The sequence below is a fragment of the Sinocyclocheilus grahami genome, unplaced genomic scaffold (genome assembly GCF_001515645.1).
Source record: "Sinocyclocheilus grahami isolate Dianchi unplaced genomic scaffold, SAMN03320097.WGS_v1.1 scaffold1.1, whole genome shotgun sequence".
In the NCBI taxonomy this organism is placed as follows: Eukaryota; Metazoa; Chordata; class Actinopteri; order Cypriniformes; family Cyprinidae; genus Sinocyclocheilus; species Sinocyclocheilus grahami.
The window spans coordinates 4,665,160-4,692,920 of NW_015505180.1; the positions used below are offsets into that span (position 1 = coordinate 4,665,160).

At 36.5% G+C, this 27,761-nt stretch overlaps 1 protein-coding gene across 1 annotated transcript in view; it reads right to left on the reverse strand.

The window, feature by feature from the left end:
• LOC107593803 (ankyrin repeat and sterile alpha motif domain-containing protein 1B-like) overlaps positions 1-27,023 on the reverse strand; it is a 90,201-nt gene extending 63,178 nt beyond the window's left edge. Inside the window, exon 1 of the mRNA XM_016283712.1 lies at positions 26,500-27,023. Within this exon, the coding sequence (XP_016139198.1) occupies positions 26,500-26,630 (131 nt within the window). The 5' untranslated portion in view covers positions 26,631-27,023. The remainder of the gene's footprint in view (positions 1-26,499) is intronic.
• Positions 27,024-27,761: the final 738 nt, after the last annotated feature.

The window sequence follows — 27,761 nt, forward strand, 5'->3', positions numbered from 1 at the left end:
TATATATATATATATATATATACACACACATTTCAATATATATATGATGACGCCTATCGCGGCATTCCTATATAAGGTCTATTCAGTATTATTCAGCAGCTTCATCGCTATTACCCTCCTCCATCCCCAACTCCTCCTCAAGTCAGGACTTGGCCTTCTGATATTCCTTGTTGAATCAGACTTCTTTTTATCTTGAATAATGTGTTACACTTAAATATAATTAAGAACATTAATGATATCTGCTTTGTTCTGTTCTGTTTACCCTATAGGGGGGTTATTGCTGCTCTCCCTGCTCATTCATGACAGGCTGCATGGATGGGCAGCGAGTTTTTGCCCAGAACAGAACCATTCCGCCAAATCCAAACTGTATGCTAAGTGTCAATCATTTTAACGATAGTGGTCCTGACAGAAATACATTTATTTGTATATTTTATATTTAAATACATGTATTTGATATTATAAATATATGTTTACACACTGCAGATTAACAGCAAATAAAATAATACAGGTCATTTTATCAATATGTTTGATAGCAGAATAAGAATTAATATAACATTTAATGAATTCATTAATAATATTTTCTAAAAATACACATTTTATATTTTATAGTAGGGTTAGTCTATAGTAATTCTAGGGTCCCCATTTAGTGTGTGTGTGTGCGCGTGTGTGTGTGTAGTCAGTGCAGAATTCTCTTTACTCTAAAGATAAGAAAAACGTACAAGCAGAAATTCAGAGAAAGCAATTGAACATTTCTCCATGTGAATTTGCTGATGTATGCAAAGACTGGTCTCGCTCTTTCACACACACACACACACACACACTCTCTCTCGCTCTTATTCTCTGTTCCCACTAAATTATCTTCATATTAAGCGCAAGAACAACCCCACTTTTTCTACAGAAGAGTTAGTCACTCAAAAGATTGAGGAAGAGAATTAATTCCTCAAACATTTCTCAATGACCACCTACAATCATACATCCCCACTGTCGGCCTGTTGCAATGTTGTTTTCCAGTGTAAAAACAGATGACAGACAGGCCAATGCTTAAACAATAGATACAGTAATGACAGACAGGCACTTTTATAAAAGGAAATCTCAGACAGACAGACGCTTTCGTGACAGATAGACACTTCAGTGACAGACAGATGCTTTCTCTGCAGTGACAGACATCACACGGGCATCTTCTACACTTGCTGCAATGACTGAAGAGCATGTTATCGCAACACAGCAGACATACTGAGAGAGAGAGAGAGAGAGAGAGAGAGAGAGAAGAGAAACGTGTCGGTTAGCTTTAAAACAGAAATATGAAAGGAGTTTACCAAATATTTGTTTTGTCTTATATAAAAAAATAAATAAATTAAGAGTGGAAAAAGCATAAACTATTCAATAATATTATGACGGTAAAGTGGGTTATATAATCAGGTGAATGAGCAGAGTCTCAACTGAACAGTTTTTAAACAGTTTTTCTCTTCTCAATCATTAGACTTAAAAATATGTACTGTGGTGGTTCTTAAATAAAATATACATATATAATTATTTAATAAATATTATACTCAATGTTTATTTTAAACTGCACTATTTTTCTTTTAGGAGATTTATGCATTTAAAATATAGTCCTTCTCTTCTGGGAAAACAGGTGTTTATTTTTATACTTTAATTTTTATATTAATTTTAGTTTGTCTTAGTAATGTGCTTAGTTTTTGTTATTTTTATTCGTTTTTCATTTTTCTTTTTAGCTTTTTATCAGTTTTAGTTTGAGTAATTTTAGTACTTATTTTTCAAATTTCTCTCAACATTTCTAATTTTAGTTTTTTTTATATTTTTATATTTAATTTCAGCTTCATATCAAATGATTTTTTATAGTTTTAGTTAACACTAAACACCAAAAACAGACATATTGATGACTCATTCTGCACTACAATTTTTTGTCCAATCATATGCTCACTTTTAAATTTAAATAGCCTATTATTTTTGGCTGTGCAGCTTTGTTTTACAATACAGATTTTAATATATTAGACACACACGCCTCGTGTGTATTTCTGAGGCTAGTCTCATGATTCAGTTCCTCTCACTGTGATTTCAATCCTCCCCAGTGAAATGCTCAAATTTCTTGGTCCTCTTTTATGAGAATACAAGCAGCATTCATGTAGACATAATTTTTTCCACAGCCAATCACTGACCTTTATTATTTGTTTTGGAGAACTTTTTGTTACCATTAAATAATGTCTAAGGACTTCTTGTTTCCATTGTAGCAGTCACCTAGCAGTTAGTGAATAGCACATATCCCGTCGTGTTCAGCCAGAAATCCTGGGGTGATTCTTGATGATTAGCTGACCTTTAAAGATCATATTTCAAAAACAGCACAATCATGCAGGTTCACACTACACAACATCAGGAAGATCAGACCCTTCCTAACAGAGCATACAACACAGCTTCTCGTCCAGGCCCTTGTCATTTCTAGGCTGGACTATTGCAATGCTCTTCTGGCTGGACTACCAACATGTGCAATCAGACCTCTGCAAATGATTCAAAATGCAGCAGCACGTCTTGTTTTCAATGAGCCCAAGAAGAGCCCATGTCAGACCACTTCTCATCTCTCTCATCTTCTACCTCCGCTCTCTACTACTCGTCTACTGTACATCCCCTCCAGAACCCTGTGGTCGGTAAACAAGCGGTGGCCCGTGGTCCCATTGCGGAGAGGCACAAAATCACTCTCCAGGACGTTTTCTTTCACTGTACCATGTTGGTGGTGTACCTAACTCCATCCGGACAGCCAAATCCCTCACAATCTTCAAGAAACAACTGAAAACTAATCACTTCTGTGAGCATCTAACTGCCTCCTCATAAATAAATTCCAAATAATAATAATAATAATTCTATGCCTTCTCATTTTCTATTCTCTTATTATCCTTTATCCCTTCTTGTCTTAGCTTTTACTATTTTGAATGATGACTGAAACCTTGTATAGTGGTGGGCACTTATGTTTATTGCCATCTTATGCTTATGCTTATGTGAATACATGTGGTATTCCTCAACTGTAAGTTGCTTTGGATAAAAGTGTCTGCCAAATAAATAAATGTAAATGTAAATATGCTCTGACACAATGAGACGTGGTTCTGCCAGCTTACAGGGTCGGTACAAGAGTGAATTTGGCAAATAATTCAGCCCCTCTATTCCCCTGCCTTTTTCTGTGCCATCTTTAACTGTATGCCTATAAATATACATGGTATGGAGGCCAAAAAAGGATTAGTTGCTAATTTAGTTGATTTCCCGTGATTAGTAAATGAGTTACACACAGAATAAATATGACGGGAATTTGGGAATTATTCAGTGGCTTCAAAAAGTATAAAGTACAGATCTATAAAAAAATATATATATTGAATCAAATTAAAATTAATTTAATTACATTTAATTCTGAATTATTATTGAAAATAAGACAACAGTATATTGTTTTTTGTTTTCTTTTACATTATAGGGACACGATACTGCGTTTACTCTGCAAGGACTGTATGGACTTGAGGACAACTGACTACATTCATTCACTAAAAATCACCTTGACAACACATGGAAGTAACTGCAAAAAATGACTCGGAAAAGTAAAGAGAAAAGCTCTAGCATAATTTGTTCACAGATCCTACTTTCATTATGCCATGCAATGGGATTCAAACATTCAAGCAAGTATGGATCAAGCGCCTAAATTCTTGAATACACAGAGCAAAAATGGGTCCAGACACAGAGCAAAAATGGGTCCAGACGCAGAACGTCCCCAGAATTTGATTGATTGTGCATGCTGTGAAAGAACAGCATTATATCACTGTGAATAAGTGCGAGGAGCAGGGTGAAGGACGCTTCACTCACATAGTCACAAAATTCAAATGCACAGAACCTAAATGAACTCAAATCTCAGCTGCATAAACTCACAGATTATTGTGAATGTGCTGGATGGTGGGGGTTGGTCATTTAGTTGACTGGCATTGCAGTGTCTCTTAATAAAAAAAGTTTCCTATGATATTTACAGCCTTTCCAGGCAGTCCAGAAGGAGTGCTCCCAAAACACACACACACACATACTCACAGACCAGAAAAAAGGTATACCAAAATACCAAAAGATTTTTAAGCAGTGTTATATAGTATTATTCAAATACTATTATAGTATTTATTCAAATTTTGAATTAGCTTTTATTTTTATATATTTCAGTTCAATTTTTATTTTTTTAGTTATAGTACTAATTGAAAATATTTCTGTTTAGCTTTACTTTATATTTTATTTTAGTTTTAGTAATTCTGTTATGTGCTTCTGTCCTTTTTTATTAAGCTTATTTTGTTTATAGTAATTTCTGTCTTAGTCACTTTAGTACTTCAACTTAAAAATAAAAAATTTCAGTTAGCTGCCAAGTTTAAGTTTATATTTTATAGTATTTATTTTATTTAAGCTTTATTTATTTTATTTCAGTTTTAGTAATTTTATTATGTAAATATTTTTATTTAATATTTATATTTTCAATTTTAAGTTTTAGTAATGTGTTTTAATTATATTTTCATATTAATTAATAATCAAGTTAATAATAATTAATTAAGTTTTCATATTACATTTTAGTCTTTTATTATGTAAATATTTCTATTGTAACAATTAGTCCACTGGAGTCGAGTTGTGATGATGAACCCAAGTGCAGTTTATTTAAAGGGGTCATATGATGCGATTTCAAGTTTTCCTTTCTCTTTGGAGTGTTACAAGCTGATTGTGCATAGATAAGATCCTTGAAGTTGCAACGCTAAAGTCTCAAAACCAAAGAGATATTCTTTATCAAAGTTAAGACTCTGCCACGCCCCCCTAAAACGGCTCGTTCTAACACGCCCCCACATATCTACCTCACTATGTGGAAATATTAGCATAATGCCGCCCAAATGTTCACGCAAAGAAAGAAGGTGTGGTTTCAGTAACTGCAGTTAGTGTTGAAGCAACCATGTCAGGGAGACGCTGTGTGTTTCTAGGCGAAAGCAAAAGCACTTTATTTGGCCTTCCGAAAGTAGATGCCCCTTTCGGGCTCTGTCTTTACATTTATTTTGAAAGATGAAGCTTGCGATTATGGTAAGGGGCGTTACATTTCCGACGAGTGCTTGCGGTGTTTGGCCAATCACAATGCACCGGGTCAGCTGGCCAATCAGAGCAGACTGCGCTACAATAATGTACAGTATTTGAAAAATAATGTGTTTTTTGAACATTAAAGCATGTCAACATATTCTGTTACACCAAATACACAAAATAATGATCTTTAAAAAAACATCATATGACCCCTTTAAACAAGTTGAAATCCAAAATCCAAACATCCAAACAAAAGAAGACTTGACTTGAAACAGACTTGAAACAGACTTGACTTGGCATGGCATGGCATGGCATGAACAGACTTGACCAGAGACAGACTTAGCATAAACAAAAACACGACTCACCAACAGCAGGTTACACAATTTAAAGCTAGACAAAGAACAAAGGCAACATGAGGGCTATTCATACCAAACAATACAGGTCACATGACATGAATCAACCAATGCGAAACAAGACACGTGACTAGGACAACCAATCAGAACTTGACATATTGAACAGAGGAACCAATAGCAGGAATACAAGAGGGCAAGGGAAGCTTATCACTAACAGCATAAATCAAATTACAAAATAAAAGACATGAAAACAAGAACATGAAAAAAACCAGACCTTACATCTATTTACCATTTATTTTTATATTTCTAGTTTCCATTTTTAAGTTTTAGTAATTTTGCTGTGCTTTTTTATATTTATATTAAACATATTCATTTCTATGCCAGTTTTAGTTTTAGAATTTTACTATGTCAACTTAAACTCAACTTCAGTTTCATTCATTGTTTTAAGTTTAAAGGGGTGGTTGATCAGCTTTTTTCGAAAGCTTGATTGTGTTCATGCTTCGTTTAAAAAACAAACAAACATTATTTTCACATATTTTACCTTTATTCTACACCGCTGTTTCCATTCTCATCAAAACAGTCTGTTGAGTTCCTGGTTCTATGAAGCCCCTTTCTCAGAAATATGCAATGGGCTCTGATTGGTTAGCGGGCTCAGTGTGTTTGTGATTCGCTAACCGCCTAGTGCACGTTGTCCGGAAATGTCACGCCCCCTTACCATTACAGGAAGTTGCGTGTTCCCGGGGGAGGGGTTTATGTAAACATCGGGGTTAGAGATGTCACAAACCCAGGAAGAAGCTTTTGTAGTCCATATCAGCCGTTTTTTTGTAGTCCTTAAACAGCGATTTCTTTAAAAGAAAATATCTCCCTTTGCATTGAACTCTGAGCGTCGTAACTTTGCAGACGTTGTTTATGCTCTAACAGCAACATTACACACTAACTAAAGTTCAAAAAGTGACCACCCCTTTAAGTTTTTCACCTAATATTCATATTTGATTTAATTTCAGCTTTATTTCTATTGCTGAAAACGATTTTAATAGTTTTAGTTAACAACACAACACCGCTTTTTACCACAACTTCAAAAACTAAAACTAAATGCAAAAGAAACATACAAGTTCATATTCTATGAGTAAAATCTCCACCTAGAGGAGTTTCTGCTTGTTCCCTAAATCTAGCTGTTCCCAGCCTGATACAACAACAATGCAAAACAAATCTGCACTAAAGGAACAAACTCACTCACTTTCTTTTTTCTTTTAGACCAGCTGAGTAGGAGGCTCATTAGGATATTAGAGTCATGTTTGGCTGTTCATAAGTTCCCAAATAACCTTACAAATAACATTTGAGGTCCAAATGACAGGAAAGTACAAGAACAAACAAACAAAAGAAGGCAGACTACACCTTGCGGTCAAATCTTTGTTTGAGTGACCCAACATGGACCCAACTTGTGGTTCAACCAATGGCGTGAGTGTTCAAACATCTGACAAATAGAGTGTGTATTTATGCTGAACAGGTTACAACTAGTCCTCTGTTGTTGCGTGTTTAACCAGTAAGGACTAACTAAAATGGGGAACAGCATTTAGGAGGGCCAACCAGCAATACACACATAAATTAACTGCTGCTATTAGCACACACCCACATGAACACACACAGACAGTCTGAAGCTGGTGTACTGTAGTTTTAGTACCGATGCAATATGGTGGTATCATGAGGTTAAGTGAGTGTTTCACAGAGCCATTTGCAGCTCTACTTTACGGGGCCTTTTACTGTTTCAGCCCTGCGGGAAAACAGGCACTCAAACGCTGCAACAGAAATGACACTCATATGACACTCGCACACGTTTAGCTCTGAATTTAACAATGACTCATCATTTAAATGACTACAGCACACAGTATAGCGGAGTTGTGTGTCTATTATGCAGTGCCAGGTGAGTGACAACTAAAAGAGTCAGTGGGTTTAATTAAAGATTGGATGAACAGACAGGTGCTTTAGACCAGCTTAGGAGGAGGAAACGAAAATGTGGTCTTCATCGTCACTGTCATCACTGTCCTCTGCTTTCCAAGAACTCCGCATTCTCGCTTCAAAAATCTTGGTTTTCAAACTCTATAGGCACACACACTTAGGCTGAAACACTTTGTAAGCAAATATTGTTTGTACACTAAGTTTGGGGTCAATAAAGGTGTTTTGTTTGTTTATTTTTTGAAATTACTACTTTTATTCACCAAGGACGCAATAATTGCTCAAAAATGACAGTAAAGATATTTATAAAGATTCTATTTTCAAATAAATGCTGTTCTTTTGAACTGTCTATTCATCACAAATTCCTGTAAAAATGTATCAGTTTCCACAAAAAACAGCTTTGCCATGACAAAATAAATTACATTTTAAAATATATTCAAACAGAAATCAGTTGTTTTAAATGGTAATAATATTTCATAATATTACTGTTTTAACAGTATTTTTGATCACATAAATGCAGCCTTGGTGAGCATAAGAAACTTCTTCATAAAACATTTAAAAAAAAAACTTTTGAACAGTAACATGGTTTTTGGGGCTAGATCAAAGGACTTCTGACAAGGATAACCCAATCTACCAAGCTATGCAACATGTATACAAACAACTTTATCCAACACTGTTAAGCCTTCAAAACCATTATTTTTGATAAATAAAGATAACAGCTCAGCAACCATTATAAACAATAATGGTGAGCTGCCACATCCCTGTCGCATCCCCCTTTTAATTGGAAATCTTGTGCAGGTTCCATGACCAAGTGCTACAGAGCTATTTATTCCATTATATAACATTTCAATTAAATTTATGAATCTTACTCCAAAACCAAAATGCTGTAAGGTTTTCAAAATAAATGGATGCTCTACGACATCAAAAGCTTTATAAAAATCTAAAAAAATCAGAAACCCACTCTCTTGAACCACACTACTGTAATCAAGTAAATCTAAAACTAACCTTATATTATTATGGATTGACCTTCCTCCCAGAAACCCTGATTGTGTCTCACTAATTATATTAGAAATACCCTTTTTCAGCCTAGCAGCGATAGCCCCAGAAAAAATTTTATAATCAGTATTGAGCAAAGTAATAGGCCTCAGATTGTCTAAAATTCTTTTATCTTTACCAGCTTTGGGAATCAATGTAATCAAACCTTGCTTCATACTTTCAATCAACACTTTTTTTCTAATACATTCTGTCAGGGAACTAAATAATACATTTCTCAAATCCACCCAAAAAAAATTTAAAAAATTACTAGTAAGTCCATCTGTCCCTGGGGATTTGTTCAAAGGCATCTTTTCCACGACTGAATCCAATTCTTCAATCCTAAGCTCTGAATCACATAAAACTTTAAAAGAGTCATCAATACGTGGAATATAGTTCTGGATTTTAGCAAAAAAAAGATCTGATTCATCGGAAGAGAAATCTGAAGAATAAAGTTTAGAATAAAACTGAAACACTTCTTTTTCAATTTTTCTACAATCTTTGCATTCCTGATCTTGGATCATTAAACTACTGATAGAGTTCCTTTGTTGCTAACAGTGAAGATAATGACAAAAGCTTTCTAGCTTTCCAGAAGAACAATGGCTCAATGGCTCAATTGATTTATCGAATGTATTTCAGCTTGTTTCTTCACTCTGTAGTGGTCTCTTTATACTTGTGGAGACGTCTGTGAATGAGTTTTTGAGGAGCGTAAGAAGTATTGATGAAATGTCCCAGATCGTTCCCATCACATACTAACAGCCACATATTTCAATAGCTCATTCACCTCCCTTAATCAAGCATACATCAGACAGATAGAGAGAGAGAGAGAGAGAGAGACGGAGGAAGAGACAAAGAGAGTGGGGAGAGAGATAGAAAGAAAGGAAGATAGAGGGATTGGCTACAAGCCCAGAGGAAAATCCATACCACACTGTTATTGGGCATATAATTGGTTTCCTCTCTCTCTCGCTCTTACTCCTCTCTCAACCCATCCCCCAATTTAGGCAGAGTGTAAACCTCTAGGATTTCATATGACAACAATAAGTGAATTTGTGAATACATGTTCTCGTGCAAACATGTGCTTGAATGTTTGTCAACACTTTACACTTTATTTCAGGCCCTATATAGGGGCCAAAAAAGACAGTGTAGTGTAGATGTACTACACTCACAACCTCTACACACAAATATTGGCCATTCATAGTTATTAAATAACATTGTAAAACATTAGCCAATCATAACAGAGGTCATTTACATATACAAGTTTTAAAGGTACAGTAGCAAAAAAAAATTTAATTCGTAAGCTCACAGAAAGGTTTAAGGCAAATAGTCAGGTAAAACTTGATAAAAATATTTCTGGTGCAAGAAGCCTTGACTAAAGGTAATGTCCTAACCAAAGTAATGTCACATTTGTGAAATTTTGTTGACATTTCTCAGGCAAATAAGGTCAATAGTGTAGCAATGTATGAAGCACAGGTTACACTGAATTACACTGCAGATTTCTGTTGGTCAATGTGCCATATCCATGTGACCAACTTGAACTAGCTGCAAACTCTGCATGGGGAAATTGTTTGCCATCACACGGAATTCCCAATTGTGTGGATTCCTATTGAAATGTATGCATTTTGCAACACAAAAATTCACTGAACAATGGTAAATGTGACTGCACCTTAATATTAAGAGTAGACTTCAGAGGAACATTTATTTATTTTAATAAAATGCCAAAAGTGTATAATATGTCCACTTTACAACATGGAGGACATCTGAAAATACTGGCCTAGGACCAATAACAATCATTTCCATCTTTTTTGAGCTTTGCTACTTGTGGCAACAAAGACAGGCTCTATTGGCTGTTAACAGCATGTACCACATGAGTTCAATACAGTTCAATAGAAACATAAAAAAAACTAATACACACATACACTCTGAATGAATGCATGTGGGTGCAGGACTGTGTAAAAAAAATGGATGGCAAACACAGCTTTACCGACAGAGAGATGGAAACAGCATAGTAAGTGTAAATGAGAGACATGCTCCCGTCATGCATTCACATCCTTTTCTTTTGACCTTTTGACCTCTGGGTGAGCTCAAGATGTTAATCAGAATCAGAATCAGAATGAGCTTTATTGCCAGGTATGTTTACACATACGAGGAATTTGTTTTCGTGACAGAAGCTTCCACAGTGCTTAACAAACCAGTTTCTTTAAGGATTGTCAATCAATTGATATTGATCGCATGACATGCATGATGAGTCAATGAATTGATCGAATGAATCAAATACATGCAGAGAATTGTCCTCAAATAAGACATTGTTATGGCTGACAAGTAAATACATTAATGAATAAAGATGGCAGAAAGTGGCTTTAGGAATTCATACTATATGTGACCCTGGACCACGTAACCAGTCTTGAGTCACTGGGGTATATTTGTAGCAATAGCCAAAAATACATTGTATGGGTCAAAATGATTGATTTTTCTTTTATGCCAAAAATCATTAAGATATTAAGCAAAGATCATGTTCCATGAAGATATTTCGTAAATGTCCTACTGTAAATATATTAAAACTTAATTTTTGATTAGTAATATGCATTGCTAACTTCATTTGGGCAACTTTAAAGACGATTTTCTCAATATTTTGATTGTTTTGCACCCTCAGATTCCAGATTTTCAAATAGTTGTATCTCGGCCAAATATTGTCCTATCCTAACAAACCATACATCAATGGAAAGCTTATTTATTCAGAAAAATTGACCCTTATGACTGGTGTTGTGGTCCAGGGTTACATATATTGTAAAATTAAACAACCCATTTATTCATTCAAAATACATAATTTAAAACTTGAAAAGAATATTACAATTTTGATTGTTCATTCCATGACAAAATATGATTTCAGCAGCAGTGACTGCTCTCAGACAGGAGTGGGTTTTGCCCAGAGGGCTCTCTTAGTGAAGTGTGTGTGTCTGAGGTTTAGTCTGACAGAGGAGCTCCCAGCTAAATCATCCAGAATCCTGTCTGGGAATACTCTTTCAGAGCATCTGTCTCTCTTTTACAAAGACACACACGCCCTACACTTCCAGCTGTGCCCTATTTCAGGGATCACAGCTCTGGCGAACTGAGTCAGCAAAGGTTGCCTTCCTCTCAACCACACACAGAGAAAAACACAGCTAGTCCTCTCCATTGGTGGGTCATGACCCAAAAATGGTCTGGAGGCCCGTTCGGACCTCAGGGAAAAATAACAAAGCTAAATAATTATTTTCAGTTATTGCTGATAAAAATAATTCTATAATATTAATTGCATTATTTTGTGTGAGATGTTATATAAATATATTAAATATTACATTTATTTTATAAAACTTTATTTGAGACTTAGATGATGGCAAAAATTTAATCTAAATATAAAAATCCAGAAAATGAACACACACAGTTAAATTCCCAATGTCTCTAATATCCCATATTAACCGAGAACAAGTACATTTAAATTGAACAATAAATCTAATAGCCTATACAGTATTTATATATAGTGCCTCAAATACATTTAGATGTTTGATTTTAAGGATATTTTTGTACGTTAAACAAATTTGGTTCTGTTTTGTAGTCGCCACATAGTGTTCAATGTAAATTCTGGATCTTAGAGGTAAAACTATCTGAGATCCACTTGGCTAGACAGACAGAGATGGAGTGAGATTTTCTTTGCTTCTCTCATTCCTCCCTCATTCTGTCCCTGGGTCGCGTTTCTCATTCTCTCAGCGGTGATGTTTGTGTGATGAAAACAGATTGCGTAGAATAAAGCACACACTTGAGGTTTGTGGGATGTTTCTTTCTCTCCATCTCTCTCATGTAGTTTGTTCAGTATGCCACTAGACCTCTATCAAATTGCCCTTCAATGTGCTTAAAATTAATGGCGCCGAAAAAAATAAGAGGAGTTGTGCTTTGAGGGCCATGAATATTTCACAATGTTTAAAAAGAGTCATTTATCTTGTGCTACTCACATCTGAATGAAACGCAGGAAAACCAGGCATTTGTTTCATAAATTCACAGAAAGCCTTGCATATAAAGTATGGTCCTCATTGCAGCCAAATCTGGACAAAAATTGTCATGAATATACCACACAACATGGATACCTTATGATAATTAGTTTACTTGTCAAGAAGTGCTTTAAACAAGGCTGTGCTTCCTATAACCTGGAAATGGTTTTATGAAATTGTATTTAATAATTTAATCAAGTTTTACAAAAGCGCGAAAAGTAAATAAAATAAATAAAACAAAACAAAACATTTAATGTGTGTTTAATTAAAGTTTCTTAAATCAGACAGTGAACCGACTTTGGGTGGTCCATGGGAAGTCTGTCTGAGACTGAGACTATATAGGTCACAGATAACTTCACGAACTCCGACATAAATACACAAATTAGCATGGTGTATGACATAAGCTAAAATATATGTATTAAATAAAGTGATTTTTTTAATATATTTGCACCAGAAATGTTCTGTATGTGTGGTAGTCAGTGGTTATGAGAATTACTTTCAGTGCATTTGGGCTCAATGCCATTATACATGAACATACAGTATATTCATTCAGAATCACAGCCTATTTCCTCTGCCTACACTCGACTACATCAGCAAAAGCAGCCATACAGACGAACAAGCAATTATAGGAGAGAGAGAATCAGCTTTTAACTTCTGAACACACACATGAACACAGACACAACATACACAAAGTTACAAATAAAATCACTGAAAGAGCACAAAACATGTTGTTAGAGAGAGTGGGTATGTTTCGGAATTGCATACTACCATATTAATTTTAATATTTCAGCATTATAGTATTTATACCGTGCAAAGTTTGCAAATTTTGTATGCATAGAATACCCAGATGACCTACTACTACTTTTGCTAAAATGTGCAATGCCCTCAATATGACCTTCCATTTCCAGTGTGATGAACCGACCAAACTGCCAATATCAACCATGACTTTTAACATCTTATTCTTGATTCTTGATGTGATCAGAAACACACAAGAGTTTCTAAAATGACAGAATTTTTCATCTCAAGTTTCGTTTATGGAACAATCGGTGTTTCATTTTCCACCTTCAAGGTATACTAACAACATCAGTTGATGCTTGTTTTAATCACTGTATAAATTTAATGTTATCATTTCAAGATTATATTAAATTGTAAAAAAATTATTTTTCATTAAGGAAATATGAAACTATTTTGCATTCTGCCACTGTACATTTTCTTAAATATAAAGTACAAGTAGACTATGCATCATGTTAGTACTAGTATTTTAGTATAGTATTTTAATTAAATAAAATAAAATACATCATAAAATAATAAAATGTTTAATTAACGAAACATTTTTTACAAAAAAATGTTTAGAAAGAAAACAATTCAAAATAGACGATACATGTAAAACGATTACATAAACTTGCTGAATTAATTCTGGAGAATAATGAGGTCATATGACATGTCGCATAGGCCTATACTGTCTTATTTCACACTGCATACTGTTCACATACTATTTTTAGTTGGCAGCGTACAGTGTAGAATATTCAGTCGTCTGTTCAGTTAGCAGTAGGCTGGTATTTCATTTTGAACACAGCCAGAGATTTTGGGATTCAGATTGTGTGTGTGACTGCTTAAGAATGGCTCATTTGTTTCAAATGGCCTGAGAGATTAGTCTTCTTTGCTCTATATGAGCCTAGTGAATGAAGACAACACACACACACACACACACTAATGGATGAAGAAGGTGCACTAACGTCTGTATATGTGTGTTTGATATATGCATGCATGCATAATTTATATAAATGTGCATGTTAAATATACTCACAGATCAGTGGGTCAGAATTACTGTAAATCCTGCTCATTACCACATACCACAGTGAGCAGCCATTCAAGCTCATCAATACTACAACCCATAAACATTTCTGTAACACTGCCTGCCACAGCATATATCACTCTCTAACAGTTCTGAACACTCTCACAAATCTCTGTTCCCATGAGTCTCTGTTCCCCTATGTAATCACTGACAAATAACACCAGCACCAGTTATGACCTTGCTGTAAATGCCAGTCTCCAGATCCGTACCCAAAAACAAACACAGACAAGTAATGGCAGGAATTTAATCGGATAATGAGTCTCAAGTACTTGAGTTAATGAACATACAATCAAGTAAAGGCAAGTAAAGGCTCAAAGCTATTTCTTTTATTTAAAAAGGGTAATGGTAATGGGTAGTACAGATGCTAGTTTGTGTAGAACACGCACAGATGTGCATGAGGAAATTCAATAGACAATTCATTTAGTGAGTCAGTGTATCAGTGCTCTGCTAAAACACTGTATACATACAAAGAAATGTCCTGTGCAATAACAAAATTTCCCATCACACCGATGGAAAAAGAGAGTTGGACATCTGTCCTTCTCATAAGCAGAATTTGGGTGTACTAGGGGTAGCCTGAATTTAAATATATACTGTATATACCAAACTGATGTTTTAAAGGGGTCATATGATGCAATTTCAATTTTTCCTTTCTCTTTGGAGTGTCACAAGCTCTTGGCGCATAAAGAAGATCTGTAAAGTTGCAAAGACTAAAGTCTCAAATCCAAAGCGATATTCTTTATAAAAGTTAAGAGTCAACCACGCCCTCCTAAATCGGCTCGTTCGAACACGCCCCCACATGTCTACGTCACGATATGGGAAGATTTGCATAACACCGTCCAAATGTTCACGCAAAAGAAAGAAGGCATACCTTTTATTCTAGTTGTAGTATTGTTGCTGCCGCCATGTCGTGGAGACGCTGTGTGTTTCGTTGTGAAAGCGAAACTACTTTGTTTGGTCTTCCAAAAGAGGACGATATCCGCTTCGTCATGCCTAGAGCTGATCCGTGCTGGTCGCTGAGGAAATACATCAACTTCGCACTGTGGATTGCCGGATCGGCTTTCACCGTGGATGAAGCAGAGTTCAGCCCGGGGTCGTCACATGTGGTTGCCGCAAGCCCGCGGGACGCTCCTTTGTCGAATACCCGGCCTCCGCTCACTCTAGCCCGCCCGCCACCGCTCACTCTAGCCCACCGTGTGTGACACTGTGTGTTTCGTTGTGAAAGCGAAACTACTTTGTTTGGCCTTCCAAAAAAGGACACAACTAGAAATCAGTGGTTAAGTTGTATTTACAACACTGTTCCAGAAAAGTTCAACCAAAGAATTCAGATGTGTGCAGTGCATTTTGCGGAGGATGAGGACTGTTTCCTGTGAGAGGAGCCTACAATGCCGGTGTCTGTTTCTATAAAGTGGGGCAGTTCCAACTTTGCAAGGACAGTCTGACTCACAGCCTGTAAGTAAGTTTTTTATATTTAAAGAATTTGCCATTGACGATTCAAACGCGAGTTTTAAGCAGTGTAGAGTAGCGCTTGTTGTTTGTCATTTCTCCGATCACAAATGCAGACATGGTTTTATGTTTACGCGGCGCGATACGTAACGCAACTCGTAAAAAGACAGAATAAGTCATTATAATCAGTAATTATGTCCCCATTGGATGCAGCAAATGCCTCGTTTGTAATGGGTTTTATTGTTTTTGTCTCGTCGCACCGGGACAAGACATCACAATATGGTAAGGGGCATAACATTTCCATCACACGCTTGAGGTATTCAGCCAATCACAACGCACTGGATAGCTGGCATTTCAACGTACACCTCGCTTTTCAGACCGATGAGCTTTGTAAAAACCGCCTTTTTGGGTTTCAGAAAGGCAGGGCATAGAGGAGCAACAATAATGTACATTATGTGGAAAATAATGTGTTTTTTGAACCTTAAAGCACATAAACACATTGCATTACACCAAATACACAATATAATGTTCTTTTTAGCAACGTCATATGACCCCTTTAATAAATATTTCAACACATGTGAATGCATCTCTGCACTATCCTAACATCCTGTGCTCTCTATATCAAGCAATCATTATCAGCATGTGTGTGACTGAGCCAGGCCAGCTCATTTGGAAGGAAATAGCATCATGGGATATTGCGGTAACCCTGGCCTGTCATTTTACACACACAGCACATCATCATCACTATCACTAGGACATAATTTGGCTGCGCACAAACACTGGACAACAATCAAGGCTGCGTAATGTACACAGGACAGGCTTTGAAGTGGAGATGCGTACATCCGTTTAAATATATGACTCTGCAACTTCCAGGCCACACATATAAAGAGAGCATGAATAGCCATTGATGTCATATTCAGTGCTAATTGTGTTACGCCAATAAGCTGGTGTTATCTCAGCTTTAAGTGGATTTTACTCAGGGACTGGAACATTCTTCTGTCAGACTGTCCAATTCACTTCATAAATAACATATGCAAAAAGGTCATTCTCACAAACACTGTCAAAAAATGTCTGGGTGTTATGTCACTTCAAAATAAAAAGAAAATTGCACTTTGCATTAGGAAATAAAATACTATTCTGCATTCTGGCACTGTACATATTCTTAATTGTGGACATGGTATTACATTTACTAAATTTAATTTATATAGATTTTAATAAAAGCAAAAATACAATAAAATGTTTAATATAAAAATAGAATAAAACAATATAATAAAATATAAAATAAAATATTATTATAATGTAAATAAACATAATTAATGAAAATTAAAAAATAAAATAAATGTGGTAAGGTGTTCACTACAAACAATTCTGTTTTATAGATTTAAAAAAGCAACATAAAATGTTTTGAATATCTAACGACCTCCTGCTTTGTAATCGCTGTAATACAGTAATAAGAATGTAAATTTGGGGGACAGTATTCTTAATTGTCATGTGAACAATGAACTTTATTGACCACAAAAAAATACTTTATTTTCTTTACACAAAATATAAAAAATATTATTTTTAATTTTGGGTTGAAGTCTGGGAATTTCTTCATTAGACTCACTCGGAAACAGCTTCCATGAATATGTCCGTGTATATATCAAGAAAAAGTGGAGGAAGGGGTGATAGAGTGTGAAGGAGGAATAGAGTAATTGAGCTCTCTTGGCACCCATTGTCTTTCTCCTCGGTTGGGCAGGCAGTGCTGACCAGTCCTCTAATGGGACTGTAAGTTGAGTCTTAGGTTCAATCAGGAGGGAGCGAGAGAGCGAAGCTGATCGATACTACAGTGGAAGTCCTGCTACCAATGGCATAGAGATCCCAACTGAAAAAAAGAGAACGAGGTAAGAAAGGAAGAGTGGAAAAAGAGAGAGATTGAAAGATAAGACAGGGGATTTGTAAAAGACAAGAGACAAAAAAAAAGAGGAGAGAGACTTTCTCTATTCACACGTCTTGGTGCCTGGCTGAAGGGCTAAATTAGACACATCTTGAGGGGTCTTGTAAAGTGGAAAGTGTCCACACACATATTTCTCCAGAGGAAGGGTCAAAGGTCATAGTTAATACTTTCTTGCTTCTTGTTAAACACCACAACATCATTACACAAATCCATAAGCTTGTTAAAAAGATCCTGTGACTTGGGAATGTCAGATATGCCAGGTATGTAGGTTACATTCAGTAGCGGACATAGTCATGCTGCCCACAAAAGGTTGTTGATTTAAAAGCAAATGGTACTGGTATTTTCCATCCAAATCTCCATGAAATCAGCTAATCCAGTGGTCAAATGTCTGACCATGTGATTGAGAACTTTCCAGGGGGAAGACGAGATATCTGAGCTCTAATACCAGGAGGATACTTGTCCAAACAGTGCTGTGATGGCCATTCATCAGCACAGAAAACACTCACCCATAAGCTGCTCTAAGCTAAAGGATGAGGGCATGAGAGGTTGATTTATGACAGCTTTTCAAACAAAAGGAAAGCATGCTCCGAGGAGTAGAACAATCACTGGCAGAAGCATTACACAGACCCTAAGCTAATCAAAGACCGCCCTAGCACAGATTGGTTCCCTCCATGGAGCATTTAGCCTTAACACATCTTGCCACAGCTCGAGGAGCAAGAACTAAACTGATCAGGGAACAGGAGGGAGGCACTTTTAACTTGTGAAAAACCATTGAGACTGTGAATGGTCTTTGCAACAAATAAGTTAATGGGATAACATGTTACATGTAACATATGTTATGTCCCTTGCTAAAGAGACAGTGTTTTGAACGATGGTACCCATTATACAATGCTGTTATGAAGCCCCTTTAACTGGTAAAAAGCTTTGAAATAGTGAATGATCTTTGCAACAAATGAGTTAACAAGACAACGTGTTACATGTAACACGTTTCACATGTTTCCCCTGCCAAAGACGGTGTTTTGAATGATGGTTCCCATCATGCAGTGCTGTTATGAAGCTCTTTTAACCTGTGAAAAGGACTGAGAATGTGAATGATGTTAGCGACAAATGTGTTAACAGAATAATGTGTTACATGTAACATGTATACATGCATGTTACATCCCTTGCTGAAAAGTTAGTGTTTTATATGATGCTTCCCATAATGAAATGTTGTTATGAAGTTCTTTTAACCTGTAAAATGCATTGAGACTATGAACGCTAAAACAAATTGATAACGGAATAACTGTTACACGTCACACGTGTTACATTCCCAGCTGAAAAGATTGTGTTTAGAAGATGATTCCCATCATACAATGTTGTTATGAAGTTCTTTTAATCTGTGAAATACACATGGACAAACACAATTGAATGAACATCCTTCATGCAGTGTGCGTGAGCTTTCTCTTAACATATTAGCATTGAAGTAAATTGAGCTTGACAGTAAAGAAACCTACAGCATCTTCCTATTCTGCTTCAAACACTGAAGAGTGTTTCTAGCATGTTAATAAATAAACAAATAAACAATGTAGAGTAATTCTATTTCAGCACCCACATATCTTTCCCCTATTATCTGATGCCTACTGCACAAAAAAATTGCAAGACCTTTCTGAAATTTACATGTCCTTTACATTTATTCATTCACAATAGCAGACGTTTTTATCCAATGCAACTTACAAATGAAGACTTGCAAATGAAGAACTGCACTCAAATGGGATTGCCTGACCAAGTAACTTCTTGGATTCAAAGTAGAAAGATTTATCAGACCACTGCAGTGTTATTATTTATATATCATTCTTTTTTTTTAATACTATGATATTTTTAAATTTTCAGTTTTCATTTTTTAATTTAGTTTAAGTTTCATTAATCTTGTTCTGTTTTTTTTTTAATTCAATCTTTTCATCTAATGTTTATATTAGATTTTTTTGTTTTCATTAGCTTTATTTAAACTAATAAAATTTAATTTTTAGGTAATAATAACAACATTGGTCCACTGGGAAACAAACCTTTGTTCCATGGTACGAAGTTGCAACAATGAGTTTTTGACTAAGAACTAATGTGGATTTGAAATAATCCATATTTATTTATTTATTATATTTATATATATTTTTGGATGAACAAAAACTCAACATGTAATGGTCATCAGTGTTGCCTGTACAAACCATTGCTGAGACTGTTGTGGCATTATTTGAGTGAGCTACTGTACCACTTACTGGTCAATTACTGTGGTAAATTGAATTTCAGATTTATAAATCATGGCTGGTTGCTTTACATGATGGTCACAAAGTATTTTATTTTTCTATGAGGGCCGTTCTTATCCAAAATAAGCCACAAAGTAGACCATGCTGATAATTTAAAGTCTGGCTCTGCAACACTAGTTTGCAACTGTCTGGTTCCCATGCTGAGTCACTGTACAAAGTGAAACTTTCTTGGAAGGGTCATTTTCTTACTACACTCACACACAAGCGAGCACTTAGAAACAGACACTCACTCTTTGAACATAGAACACACTCCATTCCCCACAAATCTGAACTTTGACCCCAATACACCACCCCTTCCTCCCGTCCACTCGTCTCTTAATGGATGGTGATATATAAACGTCCTCCTCCCTCTTTCTCTATCTGAGAACACTCCTCCACACTAGCTGACGTCTGCGCTCCAGACCAGAAGGTTTGGTAGCGGTCCATGTTTTTAGTAAGCGGCTCTGACAGTGAAGTGTGCATGGCTCTGTGTGGTGTGCTCAACAGCACTGTGGTCTGTGTCGCTCAGCAGTCTGTTTCTGTGCCTGATAAGATGGGGGATAATGGTGCTGAATGTTTATTTTGATAAACCGCAGGGACATGACGAATCTGTGACTGCCCCAGACAGGCCAAGACGGAAAACAGATGCTAACTGCTCTTTTCAAATTATTAGCAAGTAGGGATAAGTCACGATGGCTGACTTGTCGTACAACAAACTACTTGTCATTTTTTTCTAGTTTTCTTTTTTTAGTTGTAATATTTTAGTGCTTTAGCTGTTAGCCAGTTTGTATAGTTAAAAAAACATCTTTATATGTTAATATTTATGTAGTATGACTGACAGAAACTTTAACTGTGTGTTCCAAACTTAGTTACTACCTTGCTGCCTACATGGAAGGCCCTCGATCAAGTAAAAAGGTTGAGAACCACTGCCCTACATAGATAGCAACTACATGAGGAAATAGCTTTACTTGGGATAATTTAGCATTAGCGTGTTAGCACATTGCTAAGCTAACAGCACAATACTCTATTAAGCATACATACAAATATTGATCAAATAACATGTTTATGATGACAATTGACTTTTTATAGTATTTTTCAGTATTGAACAAAATATAAGAATTCTTAGTCAAGATTTTTTCACCTTAGATATGTCACCTTGTATTTATTTTTTCACTGAGCTTGTTAAAGTGCATTCTGGAATTGCCCTATCTGTGTAGAGTACATACAGTGCTGCCTTAGAATCAAATAAGGTATCTTAGAAGGCAACATACGTTAAACTAACAATCAGCAGTGTGTCTGCAAAGAATGACTGACATGCTCAGTGACCAATCAAATTAGAGAACAAGGCAATCAGCAAAGTGACTGGTAGCCAAGGAGAGAGATCATCCCATCTTGTTTCCCATAACCACCATTGTCACAATATCCATAATGCTCAATCAATCCCAGTAAGTGTTGCTTTATATATGTATGCTATTAGTAAGAAAATAAGAGAATGGGAAAAAATAACATTTAGACCTAAAAATATATATCCAGCTAATGTCTCACAACTCCGTCCAAATTCATGACTCAGGCACTTTAAGAGAGACAAATAACCACTGCACAATAATCATTATCATATTAAGCACTGAGTATGAATGTAGTAGCGTTTGAAATCATGTGTTTCTAAGTGCAGTGATGCCTAATGCAGCATTCACACTGTGTCATTATTGATGGGCTAACCCATTAGCACTATAAAGGCACAAAACATTGATCATACAGCAGTGGGGCCTGTCCCACGTGCAACAGTGTATGTGAGTCAGAGGTCAAAGCCACAAGCCTGTGTCATTGGAACATGCTTTATTTGTATGCCTTTTACCTACATAGAAAATAGCAGCCCGGGGGCATTTCCAAACTCACTTGCCTTAAAGGGACTTTGACAGTAGGATAGAATATTAAAATGACCTACTACTACTTTTGCCAAAACGTGGAGAATATAAGGGAGCACACTGCACGGAATACTGTATCCCAACATGCAATGCACTCAACAATGTGCAGTTAACCTGAAGAGATGCATCAGTGATTTTTGGCATCTGCCAAAACCAAACACAATTTTTTTAGACAAAACTGAATTAAAATGTTCTTTATCTTTGTAATCAAATATATATTTTTTTATTATGAAAACCCTTATCATTTATCTCTTGAATGTCATGCGAACTTCATTCTATTGTATGCCATTTTTTTAGGCCTACTCTTTTTAATTTCATCCATCTGACTTATTCACAAAAACACAAATACAAGATTTTAATGCTTTAATGGTGTGAAGCATTAATGCTTTTCTTTGCTTATGTTCTGCAATAAAAAAAGGTTAATTTAAAAAAAGAAGAGGAAGAAGACTTTTGCCCATATAATAAAAATCAACTGGGGTCCAAAAATGGATATTGAACCAAACTGACTTTAATTGCATGGACAAAAACACAGCATACACAATTAAAACACAATCATACACATACACAATTAAATATCCAATCATCATTAATTTATCGATACCTATACATCTCTAATATCGGCCATTAAATGATATTTTACTGATAGACTGTAACTTGAACTTTCAAGTTTACAACATATCACACTGCACAGAATAATGTATCCCACAATGCAATGCGCTCAATAATGAAATAGAAGTCATTACAGCAGTGATGTAGAAGACATTTTGACACAAAATTGAATTAACATAGATGAGGGAGCACACTGCATGGAATACTGTATCCCAACATGCAATTGTAACGCTTTGACTCGGATAACTCGTTAAATCCATGAAATGAAAGAGATGGAAACGAAGAGTTGGTGTCCCACACATTTAATGGCTGGTACACGGCAAGGCGCTCCTCTCATACATGAGAGATTAACTCTTTCTGGGCGTTACAAATAAAAGTCAAGACAAAATAATAACAAGAAGGCAGAGCGAACTTATCATCCATAGTGGTTCTCATTACACAGGCACGTAGTCCTTCTACGTCATCACCACATAGCACGCGTTATAAGTTAAGTGATCAGTCTCTTAAAGGGCACACCGCACTATAATGTGATGCATGCAAAAACATAGTTTTGGCCGTTACACAATGCACTCAACAATGTGCAGTTAACCTGAAGAGATGCATCAGTGATTTTTGGCATCTGCCAAAACCAAACACAATTTTTTTAGACAAAACTGAATTAAAATGTTCTTTATCTTTGTAATCAAATATATTATTTTTTATTATGAAAACCCGTATCATTTATCTCTTGAATGTCATGCGAACTTCATTCTATTGTATGCCATTTTTTTAGGCCTACTCTTTTTTTATTTCATCCATCTGACTTATTCACAAAAACACAAATAAAATATTTTAATGCTTTAATGGTGTGAAGCATTAATGCTTTTCTTTGCTTATGTTCTGCAATAAAAAAAGGATAATTAAAAAAAAAGAAGAGGAAGAAGAAGACTTTTGCCCATATAATAAAAATCAACTGGGGTCCAAAAATGGATATTGAACCAAACTGACTTTAATTGCATGGACAAAAACACAGCATACACAATCATACACATACACAATTAAATATCCAATCATCATTAATTTATCGATACCTATAAATCTCTAATATCGGCCATTAAATAATATTTTACTCATAGACTGTAACTTGAACTTTCAAGTTTACAACATATCACACTGCACAGAATACTGTATCCCACAATGCAATGCGCTCAATAATGAAATAGAAGTCATTACAGCAGTGATGTAGAAGACATTTTGACACAAAATTGAATTAACATAGATATTAACTGCAGATATGCAGATATTAAAATGGCCAATAATATATAATTATTAGTATAATTAGTATAATTGATAGTATATGATAGTATAATCCCCATCATATTAAATAATTAAAATATTAAGATATTGAAATTCTTTATTTTGTGTTTGTTTTATTTAATAGATAGATAGATAGATAGATAGATAGATAGATAGATAGATAGATAGATAGAAATTTTTAATTTCCAAATAGATAACTGGACATCATTCTGATTATGATTTAATAAAGTCATGCCATATTTTTTAAAATATAGTGCAAGCTAGTATCCTATTCTGAACATAATCACTAAAATCTCTTAAATTCTTCAAGTGACCCTTTGGCCTGTCATAGATCCACCCTCATTTTCAGATAAGGCCATGTGAACCCTCTCTGGGCAATGCACCGTCACTAACTGTGACACTGCAGAGCTCACAGAGAGAAAAAAGCACAACTTCCAGCACCGTGGACAGATGGACAGACCCAGACCCCCCCCCCCCCCCCCACACTGCACTGTCCCATTCCTCCAGCCAACAGTTCTGACCCAATAAGAGAGAAACACAAACACAACATACTTCCGACTTTCCAACCAAACAAACCTCAAGGATCAACCACAAAACAACAGAACAATGCCTTCTGAGCCCTAAATTAGAGGAGCGGTGAGATAATGTCAGCCGTTCCCGCTGGAAAAATGCCCTATTACCAGGCAGAGGGATCTTTTGTCCAGACAGCAAACAAGCAGCATTGATTGTACTCGCTGTTTTAACCAGTGAGGTGGCCGATGTCTGAGCCGGGCTTGATCAGCCTCTCTCGCTCTCAAAGACGCGAGCAGGCATGTCGTTCCCAGGTGCCCTTCCCCCCCATCTCTGCCTGGCCATTCCCGAAGCATACATTTCCTTCTATCTGCTCCACACAGTTGTCATTATACATACTGATGTGGAGATGAACGTGTCCCCGGGATCATATACCTGAGAACCGTAAACACATGCATGCACAGCTGATCAAACATCACACATCAATCACACAGGGTGAACAGAGCAACACGCACTAGGTACAGGAGAAATTACTCTATATTACTAACAGTACAGAGTGTTAAAGTTTGTTTTGAGAGAAGGATCTTCTCCTTTTATGAGGCCTCATTAACCAATTCATTAGAATTAATAATAACAAAGGAAACTTTTACTGCTCAGAGATATTTGTCTGATATATTTAAAAAATGTGAATGAATGAATGAATGAATGAATAAATACAATTGGGTTCTTTAAGTTCTTTTATTTTTAGCGCTACAATTAAACCACTCCTTTGTTATCAAAGATATTATATTTTATTATGAAAACCCTTATCATTTATCTCTTGAATGTCATGTGAACTGCATTCAATTGCATGCAATTTGCATGCATCCATCTGACTTATTCACAAAAACAAAAATACAAGATTTTAATGCTTTAATGGTGTGATTTCACGTTAAAACTGTTTTTCTTTGTTTACGTTCTGCAATTTTAAAAAAAGGTTAATTAAAAAAAAGAAGAGGAAGAACAAGACTTTTGCCCATGTAGTTAAAATCAACTGGGGTCCAAAAATGGATATTGAACCCAATTGACTTTAATTGCATTGACAAAAACACAGCTATTTTACAAAACATCTTATTTAATAAAAGTCATATTTGGAATGACATGAAGGTAAATGACCATATTTAAATTTTTGGGAGAATGCCCTTTAAGTATCAATTTAGTCTCAGATGTTTCTTATATAATGCCTCAGGAGACATAAAAATTAGGCAGTCCTTGGCATACAGTAAAAGCAGGGCTGCCATTACATTTCACTGGGGCCTGGGACAAAATTTTTATGGATGGGCTCCACCACCCTCCACCAGGCCAAATGAGTAAGCTATATCAGAGAGGACCATGGTGGGCCCCCCTCGTCACAATCCCATCCCATTCCCCCTTTGGTACAAAGCTATGACATGAATGTGGACAGTATCTACTGTACAGCCCAGATCATTTGGTCTTGGAAGTATTTGATGAGAAATGCTCAAGTTAAGGTGAACCATTCTGGTAATGAAACAGCTTTAGTTGACTTTCATTGTATAGACAAAAACACTAAGTCATGTCTCAAACTATTTTCTTTTATGTTCCCCAGAAGAAATTCAGTTTTACACGTTTGGAATGAAATGAGGATGAGTAAACAATGACAGAATTTTCATTGTGGAGTCGACTATCCCTTTAATACTACCATAATCGCAGACTTTTGGTGTCTTGGCAAGACAGTTGAGACATCGAGATCTCCTCTGAAACTCCAGAGGGGACGCGTGAGATTTTCTCGCAGTGAAAGTCTATTAGGATGTCAAACAACAGCACTCCCTGTAACTGACTTTAATGAGCACATTTTAAGGATGAGTTGTGGATTTCTAAACTGCTTGAATTTGTTTCAGACAGATATGGGAATTTCATATCAAAGTTTGAGACATGTAACGCAAAACAACTCGGAGTTACAGACGCTGAAACCAAATGTGTCACAGCGGTCTCCCCTATATATCCCGACACGCACGCACCGTGTATGGGGGGCGCAGTGGGTCGGGGATGCCTAGAGTGGGTGTGTGTGTGATGTATTGCATTGCTCAAGCAACTGCATTCGCTCTGTCTGTAATGATATAAACAGCACGGAACCGGTGGACTCCCGGAAAGCCCTTTTATTTCGGACACACATAGGCCTACATAAACTTGTCCGCTACGGTCTGTTTTCATACCTGAGTAACCCGGGCAGAGGTATGGAGCCGGAGCCCGAGCCCAGCAATCCTTTCTTCCCACTCAACAGCTTCTCCACCAGCCCCACATTCCCGGTCCGCGCCGCCTCCAGAAGCTCCTGCTCCTTCCCCATCCCGGACACAAGTTTAATCCACGAGAACAAAAACAATCCGGACAGAACGGCGAGGTTTCCTTTTAGGATTTCTGCGGCATGTTACCGACAAACAGACGCTCCGCCGTGCGCTGCTGTATGAATAAAGCCGCTAGTCCATACCAGAGCTCAATGATGGAATGATGCACCGGATATTTACTGTAACACGGTCCCGGTGCAGCTCTGCTGAACGGGAGGTGATGGTCCTCAGACGGGCCGGTTGCCTAGAGACGCGGCTTAAATCACACTCACCAGCCGCTCTGCTCGTGCGCTCTGGGTCACCGTACACACGCTGTTCTCCGCGCGCGCTTTCTCTCTTTCTCTCTCTCTCTATGTGTGTGTGTGAGTGCGCGCGCCGTTGTACTGACAGCAGGGCGGCCCAGCATCTGTGTTTCTGTCTTTCGGTTCCTATATGGCAGTCTTCTATTACGAGAGGAGAGAGCTGCTCCGGCTGGGCGTGGAATCACGGATACCGAAGACTGTTACTGTAACCTTGTTTTGATTTCATTGGCGCACGAGGAGAAAATATGTCATATTATAAGGAACGTTTACACCCTACTGTGGTGGAGAGATTGTAATAGTCTACTATGGTACTCAATGATTGCCATATTAACGTAAACATAGCATGTAAAAAATAATGTAAAAATACCATGGTAAAAAAAACCAGAATATGAGCATGGAGAGAATGTGGGCTTCATGTAAACGTGTAATTGCCAAAAGCAGATGAAGCCAATATTCCTGTTTCTAGAATTCTGAAAACACACACACACAAACTGAATGTATTGTCAAATCTGTGGAGCATGATGTGCATTTAAACAGTTACTCACTGCATTTACATGCACAAGAATATTCCTACAATATTCTGGTCGTATTCTGATTATGTGTCATGTATACATTAACCAGATTTCAGTTTGGTAATCATTCAGTATCATTGTATACATGAAACTGTCACGAAATCACAATCCCATTCCATAATTGAACTGGAACCACCACTGTACTCTTTTCAAAGAGACATTTTTTAGCTATAATTGTGAAATACTGAATGAACACAGATTGCAGATATTCTCAGGTTTTGTTTACAACTTCACTAACATCTCCACAGCATTACTTCCT